This window comes from Salmo trutta, chromosome 8 (assembly GCF_901001165.1).
Source record: "Salmo trutta chromosome 8, fSalTru1.1, whole genome shotgun sequence".
Classification (NCBI taxonomy): Eukaryota; Metazoa; Chordata; class Actinopteri; order Salmoniformes; family Salmonidae; genus Salmo; species Salmo trutta.
The window spans coordinates 33,767,992-33,778,110 of NC_042964.1; the positions used below are offsets into that span (position 1 = coordinate 33,767,992).

Sequence of the window (10,119 nt, forward strand, 5' to 3'; positions counted from 1 at the left end):
GAGAAATTACACACACACACACGCACACACACACACACACACAGACACACACACACACACACACACACACACACACACACACACACACACACACACACACACACAAGACCTCCCAGACCACAGCTGGAGAGCAAGGGACCTTCTAGAATTACTGAGATCTCCAAACAACTGTTCTGTGTATTGTGTGCTCTGTGTGTGTGTGTGTGTGTGTGTGTGTGTGTGTGTGTTGTGTGTGTGTGTGTGTGTGTGTGTGTGGTGTGTGTGTGTGTGTGTGTGTGTGTGTGCTGAGAAAATTCACAGAGTGAAGCTTACATGTATCAATGCTATTGCAATTAACTCCCACACCTGTCTGGATGCTAGGACCACAGCCAGGCATTTTATTCTGCTTTTGTTTGTGTGTGTGTGTGTGTGTGTGTGTGTGTGTATGACTGGTAGGATTACAGAACACTGCTAGTCCCTCAGCACTCAGAGAGATGACTCTCCATTCAGAGTTAATGCCTTGCTTGCTCGCAGACACACACACACACACACACACACACTCACACACACACACGCTCTGCTCACACATAAACCCTGACACACTGGCACCTCATGCACTAGGATGAGGATATGAGAGGTGTGTATCGCCTCCTTTCCTCTCTCTGCCTCCCTTCTCCTCTCCCTCTCTTCCTCTCTCCTCTCCCTCTCTTCCTCTCTCCCTCTCTCAGCCAGACACGTGGCACAGTGATGGAGTCACTCTCAGCTCAGTGGGGCTGTCTGTGGCACCGCCAGATGGACTGGACAGCACAGAGAGAGAGGGGGGGGGGGGGTATTTGTCTAGGCAGAGAGCTCTGACAGAAAAACAGCAGGTTTAACAGGCACACACCTGTTCCTGCCCAGCCATCCACTCTGGGGCCTAGTGAATCCTGCTGAAGCTTGGGGCTGTAGTAGGGCCCCTCAGCCTGGTCTGCAGGGCTGGTCTGCCTGGTGCTGGGTGATGTGGGGGGGGGGGGGGGCAGGCAGCAGGAAAAGCCTCTTACGGCCAGACAAACACCAAATAAGGAGAGACAGACTCCACGCAGCCTGAACATCCAATCCCCTTAATGCCTCATCACACTGCATTATGGGATGAAAACACCAGTCGCCAGCCCCAACCTCAGCGCTGCTCTGCTCTGGAAAATGCCAGGACACAGAGACCTTTTAAAGGAATAATCTGTCCTCTACTCCTGAAACAGACATCAGCCCGTTCCTCTCCTCACCACACAGATTAAGACTGACGGTTACCTACGGTTACCTACGTACGTATTATCACACACTGTTTATGTGTCTGACCTGCCCCATAGACCTGCTCCCATCAAATAAAACACTGGCACGCACGCACACACACACACACACACACACACACACACACACACACACACACACACACACACACACACACATCTTAGTGTCGGACAACCAGAACAGGGTATTACAACCCACAATGAGGAGGATGTACCACACTACTAACGTCATGGTGTGTGTGTGTGTGTGTGTGTGTGTGTGTGTGTGTGTGTGTGTGTGTGTGTGTGTGTGTGTGTGTGTGTGTGTGTGTGTGTGTGTGTGTGTGCTGGGTGCTGCGTGTGCGTACTGCGCGAGCGATTCGCAGACTCACGATTAAAACCCCTACACACACACAGAGAACACCCAACCATCTCACACACGCAGCTCAAACACACACACACACACACACCGCTCCAGTGCCTTTCAGCACATTCACAGGCTGCCAAAACTCCAGAAACTCAGCAGCTTATCCACCTCCTCGCACCAAACGAACTCACAGAGAAGGATCGACTCCTCCTCTCCCTCAGTAATCACAACTCACAGAGAAGGATCGACTCCTCCTCTCCCTCAGTAATCACAACTCACAGAGAAGGATCGACTCCTCCTCTCCCTCAGTAATCACAACTCACAGAGAAGGATCGACTCCTCCTCTCCCTCAGTAATCACAACTCACAGAGAAGGATCGACTCCTCCTCTCCCTCAGTAATCACAACTCACAGAGAAGGATCGACTCCTCCTCTCCCTCAGTAATCACAACTCACAGAGAAGGATCGACTCCTCCTCTCCCTCAGTAATCACAACTCACAGAGAAGGATCGACTCCTCCTCTCCCTCAGTAATCACAACTCACAGAGAAGGATCGACTCCTCCTCTCCCTCAGTAATCACAACTCACAGAGAAGGATCGACTCCTCCTCTCCCTCAGTAATCACAACTCACAGAGAAGGATCGACTCCTCCTCTCCCTCAGTAATCAAAGGGTTCATATGAAGGGGTCACCGCCTGGGCCCTGATCTGTCTTCTCATTTTGCCCATCCGTCTGGTTGCTGCCTACGCCCGCTGCCTGCTTCAGAAATACACGAGGAGTCACTGAACGAAGGGACAGAAGGACAGAGAGAGAGAGAGAGGAAGAGATGGAGAGAGCGGACGAAGGGTAGGGGGGTCCATTGAAACAGGCCAGATAGAAGCAGACAGTTGTAAGCCCTCTCTTCCCCTGCACTAGACAGTCAACGTTCAGTGTGTTATCGTTATGTATTCATCTGTATAAAACGATGGCGTCAGCAGCACGCTGTCTCTGCTGCACATGAATAAGTTAGTGAGGAAACGGAGGGGATGTACTTCCTCCCTGCTGTACAGCCCTCAGCTCAAAGCAGAGAGAGAGATGAGAGGGAGGGAGAGAGAGAAGAGAGAGAGAGAGAGAGAGAGAGAGAGAGAGAGAGAGAGAGAGAGAGAGAGAGGAGAGAGAGAGAGATGAGAGTGAGGGAGAGAGAGATGAGAGTGAGGGAGAGAGAGAGAGAGAGGGAGAGAGAGAGAGAGAGAAAGAGGTTGTATAGCTCAAAGTCAGCCTTGAATAATGACAACAAATTATGTCTTGTATTTCCCATACACAACCACTACCAGGCCCAGGCTCTTCCCAAGGACCCAGCCACTACCAGGCCCAGGCTCTTCCCAAGGACCCAACCACTACCAGGCCCAGGCTCTTCCCAAGGACCCAACCACTACCAGGCCCAGGCTCTTCCCAAGGACCCAACCACTACCAGGCCCAGGCTCTTTTAGCGACACAGGGGTCGTTTTTTAGCGACACAGGGGTAGTTTTTTAGCGACACAGGGGCGGGGAGAACGCTTTTTTATTGTTTCAGTTAAGGATGAGGTTGTGTCTCCTTAAAGATGGTGGCAGCTCAGTTGACATACTGTATGATGCTTTAGAGATACAGTAGCCCTAGATCAGCCTGTAGGCTAATGTCCTCTCTCCTCCGTTCTCTCTCTCCTCCTTTTGAAAAAAAGTCAACGGTAACCAAGGAGAGGCGACGTGGAGCGCGAACGTGGGCGGAAATGCGCCTGTACGAAACGGGAAGCTCCTTAATTCTCGCGCGTCATCAGGCAAATGACGTTTACAGGGGTGGATCCCAAAATAAACGTGTAAAGTTATGAAAAATAAATGAAGTTAGTTGTGCAAGACATTTTATAAATACAAGGATTTTTATTTTATTTTTTATTTCACCTTTATTTAACCAGGTAGGCTAGTTGAGAACAAGTTCTCATTTGCAACTGCGACCTGGCCAAGATAAAGCATAGAAATTCGACACATACAACACAGAGTTACACATGGAATAAACAAAACATACAGTCAATAATACAGTAGAACAAAATAAAAATAAAAGTCTATATACAGTGAGTGCAAATGAGGTAAGTTAAGGCAATAAATAGGCCATGGTGTCGAAGTAATTACAATATAGCAATTAAACACTGGAATGGTAGATGTGCAGAAGATAAATGTGCAAGTGGAGATACTGGGGTGCAAAGGAGCAAGATAAATAAATAAATACAGTATGGGGATGAGGTAGGTAGATGGGCTGTTTACAGATGAGCTATGTACAGGTGCAGTGATCTGTGAGCTGCTCTGACAGCTGGTGCTTGAAGCTAGTGAGGGAGATATGAGTCTCCAGCTTCAGCGATAAGTAGCATATCGTTTTTAAATGTGTGCAGGCTTTTCTCCTACGACAACGCAACATCTGATCCAAAACTCTTCCGCGGTAGGATACACTTGTGCTTCCTCGGCAAAAGGACGCTATCAAGGAGGGAAGGGCCGTCTTCAGTTTGTCTACTAACTAATTGACACGGTTATCGACAACTCGGCAACTTATCAGTTTCCGGGGTCACGGAGGAGAGAGGACGAAGGAGAGAAAACGGGGGGGACGGTCTTTTGCCCAAACAAGAAAAGGCCTATGACTCAGAGTTTGTCAGGAACAGAAAGCCATTAATATGTATGCTGAACTATTCATCGGTTTCAGTCGGGAGGATGAGAAAATGTGTCATCTGAACAATTCTACAATTAGGACTCTGATCGGCTGTTCAAAAAAGCAGGAGTCTCTTTCTGAGGTCAAGTCCCAGGCTGAGCGCTCTACTCTCTCACTGTGATAACTGATTAAATCTCTACAGGCCTCCTGGAGAGTTTTACGCCGATATTTGAGTCTGGGTTATGGACGTTGTGGCCTTTTCATGGCAAACAGATCTGGCCCAATTCTGGACGGTAATAACAATAAATGGTAACTGGGCCAAGCAGATGTGGTCCGGATTTGGGCCGGAACAATTTTGCTGTCAGCGTCTGTCTGTTCTGGTCAGTTCAATGCTTCTTCCTTCAGTTACTGCAGGCAGGAATTGCAATCAGGGAACCATATCCAGAAAGCGTCTCAGAGTAGGTCTAGGACCTGTCCATATAATCGTATTCATTATGATCTAAAAGGCTAAACTGATCCTAGATCGGCACTCCTGCTCTGAGATGCTTTGTAGATAAGGGCCCAGATCAGAGTTGATGTCATTCCATTTTGTCCTGTTTCTCTCTGTGTGGTTGTTAGTCTTCTCTCTGTGTGGTTGTTAGTCTTCTCTCTGTGTGGTTGTTAGTCTTCTCTCTGTGTGGTTGTTAGTCTTCTCTCTGTGTGGTTGTTAGTCTTCTCTCTGTTGTTGGGTGTCCTGGTTGGAGATGAAGTAAAAACGATTTTATCCCACATGAGAGAGAAAGGCTTTGAACGTCCTCCTCTGGGAGATAGGCTACCCCACACACAACACAGACAACCACACATGCGAATGCATGCATACCCACACTTGCGTACACACACACACACACACACACACACACACACGTGTGCACACACACTTGCAAACGTGCATTCACTCACAGACCCACACACACTGCACTCATTTTCTATGGCGGATACAAAAGTTAAAGAGAGTCAGTCAGTGAGAGTCAGTTGAAGAGTGTTGAGTGTGTGAAATGGTAATTGCACAGTATTTCCCATAAAGGGGCATGACAGAATAATCTATTCACTCCCACACACACACACAGTGGTGTAAAGTACTTAAGTAAAAAATACTTTAAAGTACTACATAAGTAGTTTTTTGGGGTATCTGCACTTTATTATACTTTCACTACGTTCCTAAAGAAAATAATGTACTTTTTACTCCATACATTTTCCCTGACACCCAAAAGTAATCGTTACATTTTGAATGCTTAGCAGGACCAAGCATGGTCCAATTCACTCACTTATCAAGAGGACATCCCTGGTCATCCCTACTGCCTCTGATCTGGCGGACTCATTAAACACACATTCTTTGTTTGTAAATGATGTCTGAGTGTTTGAGTGTGCCCCTGGCTATCCGTAAATAAATTAAAAACAAGAAAATGGTGCCATCTGGTTTGCTTAATATAAGGAATTGTTTTATTATGTATACTTTTACTGAAATATATTTTAGCAATTACATTTACTCGTGATACTTAAGTATATTTAAAAGCAAATACTTCTAGACTTTTACTCAAGTAGTATTTTACTGGGCGACTTTCACTTTTACTTGAGTCATTTTGTATTAAGGTATCTTTGCTGTTACTCAAGTATGACAATTAGGTACTTTTTCCTCCACTGCACACACACACATACTGTACACACACACGCTGGGTGTCTGAGCACTGTTTATTTATGCGCAGCAGACAGAGACGTCTCAGAATAGATGAAAGGACCGAGAGCTTTCTGGGAACACAGTCCTGTGTGACCACTCACCCAGTGGGAGTCAGCTCAATGTGGTGATAAAACACACTAAGTACACTCTCTCTCTCTCTCTCTCTCTCTCTCTGTCTGTCTGTCTGTCTGTCTGTCTGTCTGTCTGTCTGTCTGTCTGTCTGTCTGTCTGTCTGGCTGGCTGGCTGGCTGGCTGGCTATATATCTATATATATATCAGTCTGTCTGTCTATCTCAATCAATCAATCAAATGTATTTATTGACACTCACTCACACACATAGACACACAATTACACACACTGCCTGGTTACCACAATACCCACTCTCCAGCTGTGGTCTGTCCCCTGAGGGCAGTGTCACTATTACAGACTGGTGAAGGGGTGACCTATTACTGGTCTGAAAGGAGTCATTGTTTTACACACACACACACACACACACACACACACACACACACACACACACACACACACACACACACACACACACAGCCTTTGATGTTCAACAGTATCATTTCTCAGGTTTCTTTGAATCACACACTTAGACCACGGTGAGCTTGGACTTCAAACAGACACAGAAGCTGCATGTAATCATGATGCATTCATTCATTCACTACGGCTATTACAAACCAGAAGACAGACAGGCAGACTAAAGATGTGAACATCTCTCCACTCGAACCAAACTGCAAACAAATAATTAGGCGATATTGATTTGACCTCCAAAGCAGGCCGTTTTCCAATACAAGAGGCAGACAGACAGACACACAGACACACTACGCTATGCAAGACCAGACACACACACACACACACACACGCTCCACCTCTCACTAAATCAGAACGAAAGCTATAGCTTCCTCTGGGTTTTGTTGGTCATTAGCCAATTCCACAACCCCAGAAGCTGACATTCGAGAGAGTAGCCTGCCCTACACACACCGCGTGAGAATACATACATCACGGTGTCAGAACTCTCTCTTACACACACACACACACACACACTGCCTGTAAATCAATAAAGATAACCCCCTCTCCCCTCCCCCTTCCACACACGACAACACACAGAAAAACGACACAGAAAATACAACAATGCGCATTCGCACACACACTATGGACACTAGGTCAGAATGCCAGTGTGCTAAAGCCAATGCGTGGTTCAGTCAGAGAGAGATAGCCTACTCTGGTAGTTAATCACAATTTAATAATGTAATAGTCTACCATATTAGTAATAATACAGTATTTCCGAGGACCTTATGTCAGAAATGTGTGCGCTATCAAATGCTCTATCTCTCTTTATTTGTGTGTTCGATTGTGTTTTTGTCAATGTTTGCCAATACAAACAACAGCCCAAGAGAATGTAAATGGGCAGAGAATTATCTAACGTTACAGTCCTCTAATTCCATCTTCCTCTCTGCTGTCTAAATCCTAGTTTTTATCCAAATAACGTTGAGCCCTTATTCCTGAAGGCTAGCCTTCTACCGTTGACTCACCTATACGAAGTCTGCTTCCTAAAAGCCAGACCCTTTAATTTCTCCTCCAGCGTCTCCACCTCCATCTCGACGAGGCTACTGAACGTATCGCTGCCCCCCATGGCCTCCTCTTCGCCGCAGCCGGACTCGCTGTCCTCCCCGGCAGCTTCCAACGCCGTCAGCCGGCCGCTGAAGGTCCCGGGGGTGTGCTCCGCCTGGGACGGGCAGGGCTTGGCCAGGGGGTCCATGCTCATGCTGCGGCTGGCGCTGGACCCCCTCTCCCCGGCTACTCCGGGAGACAGAGACGGTCTACGGTGGGTATCGCTGGATGACAGTGTCCGTCCTTTTTAAGGTCGCGTTTGTTGAAGGGACCCAAAGCGGCGGGGATCTGTGTTCGCCGCACGGTCAAGCACGCGCTGGTGATCGCGAACGGCTAGTGCGAGATGACTGTCTGGAAATGGCAGCACGAGCTGCGGCAGGAACAAGCGTCAGCTCAACAGAAGCTCACGAGCTGCAGCAGGCACCATCCATCTCCGGCCCCGACAAGGGCATTGTGGGATACTCCTGCTCCTCCTCACTGCGCTGCAGCATCATCACCATGGTAAAAGTAGGGCAGAGCAGGGGCGGACTGGGACAAGAATTCGAACCTGGCATTTTATCCACACCAGCCTACAGCACTATGCTCACAGCCAACTCATTTCCCACTGGTGTCACTGGTGCCACTAACTTTGTTGGTGGCACCTGCCCATAGTTTGGTCAGACAAAGTAACTCATAGTCCTTCATTAAGAAGTGCAATAAATAGACTACTGAGGTATTTAATTTGTATTTTATTTAATCTAACACATCCAAGCAGGAATGCATGATTCATGATATTTTGATGTGCAACTTAATCCAGTGATTGTCATGAATTTCAAGTTGACAAAAAATATATAACAATGGTATGGATGGAAATACATATATTAAACTATAACATTTCGCTATAGTACTTTGAAATACTTGAATTATTTATAACACAGAAAGCAACGGCCCTCCACAGTTTTCTTAATCTTTGCCTATGTAGTAATTTTACAAGCACAGAAGGTTGGTAGTTTATGCTGTTGGATGCACGTTCTAGCCATGGGCGTAGTTCATGCGGTGGTTACAATGTATCACTGATCAAACATTCTCATAAAAGTTCTGCGGAGCAAATGAGTTTGGAACAGGGATATAGACATCATTTTTACATTCAAATATGATTGAATACAGCGTTTTATTATTGAAACATCTGCCTCAATTTAACTTCAGAGTTGCCTTTTTCTTTCTGAGGGCTAATCGGGGAGAATTTCAGGGACCGCTCTTACCCATGAGGCCCTCGCAATATCCGGTGCGCATTTCGCCATATCAAGAGAGTTATTGAGCTGAATATCGAGAGTTGATAAATAAAATGAGACCTACAGAAAGCTGAGACCCTCCTCTCTTCGTCAGAGAGAAAGGGAACGAAGCTTCCAAAGCTGTGCTTTTTCCGCAATTGCATTTTTCAATGTTATACAATCAGAACGCATTTGTCTTTCGAGCTGATGGGGGGGGATAGGAGAGGGGCTCGCTCATCACGGCAGCAGGCCCCAGCGAGGGCACAGACGCACGGGCAGGACATACACTTTCATTACAGGAATCATGAGGATAACACACTTCACTGTCTGACCAAATCATGGTTTTAGCCACCACACGTTCGTTTTGAGTGAAGTGACAATGTAGAATGTGCTCTTTCTACATTTATAGGCACCCTACGATCCAGGATCTTGGCCGTTGCCGACTGATCAGCCAAACCCGTATTATAGATTAGTATACTGCTGGCCATGTCACCTTGCTCATTGTTTTATTTTTTATGGGCTGGACCCAACAACAAAAATGGTCCAGCCCATCTGGCATTTGCCAGAATTGACATATCAGTTGCATCATTATAACCCACTATGAGAATGAATAGGGAAATGACTAAGTAGTTGAGGATTGGAAAGGTTGCTTTTGCTTTCACAGTAAATTTGACAAATTGCATCTGATTCTGTCAGTGAGTCTGTCTGTCTGTTTTTATGTGTATCTGTAAAACACAGTTAGTATACAACCTCCCAACCATGCAACTTTAATTCTAAGCAAATCACCCTATCTGAATTTTTTGGGGCTTAATACAAATTAGGTTAATGTGATTGGAGGTAAAAAAAAAAGAGCGAAAATAATCAAGGCTGACAGTTCTTTCACGGGCAGGGAGACAGACACAACATTTGACAAAATGCACACACAGAAATGTGCATAGACGACCGCACGGTCACACGCTCACCAGTTGCATCCATAGACCAGTCGTCCAGAGGCAGAGCTGTAATTTGTTTGAACATTGGAGTGTGGGTTAAAACAGCGATTCTCAAACTGGCAAGTGTTTTATTTTTTGTATTATTTTTTTTTTTAAATACTCCAGTCTGAAGTGAAACGACTAAAAACAGGTAAAAAGTGTGTAGAAATCAGTAGAAATTATTTGGTTGATTTTGCAGTCTCAAACCAGTGAACTTAACATTCTTCATCATGAATATGGGCAAAATGAAAAATGAGGTACTGTTGTTCCCTTGTCATAGTACATTTACTATCAAATAGTATTGTAAAAA

At 46.0% G+C, this 10,119-nt stretch overlaps 1 protein-coding gene across 4 annotated transcripts in view; it reads right to left on the reverse strand.

Annotated features, from left to right (window-relative positions):
- LOC115198735 (diacylglycerol kinase iota) overlaps positions 1-8,058 on the reverse strand; it is a 53,845-nt gene extending 45,787 nt beyond the window's left edge. For all 4 annotated transcript variants that reach the window (XM_029760968.1, XM_029760970.1, XM_029760969.1 and 1 more), the window contains exon 1: positions 7,510-8,058. In XM_029760968.1, the coding sequence (XP_029616828.1) occupies positions 7,510-7,742 (233 nt within the window). In that variant the 5' untranslated portion in view covers positions 7,743-8,058. The remainder of the gene's footprint in view (positions 1-7,509) is intronic.
- Between the last annotated feature and the right edge of the window lie 2,061 nt (positions 8,059-10,119).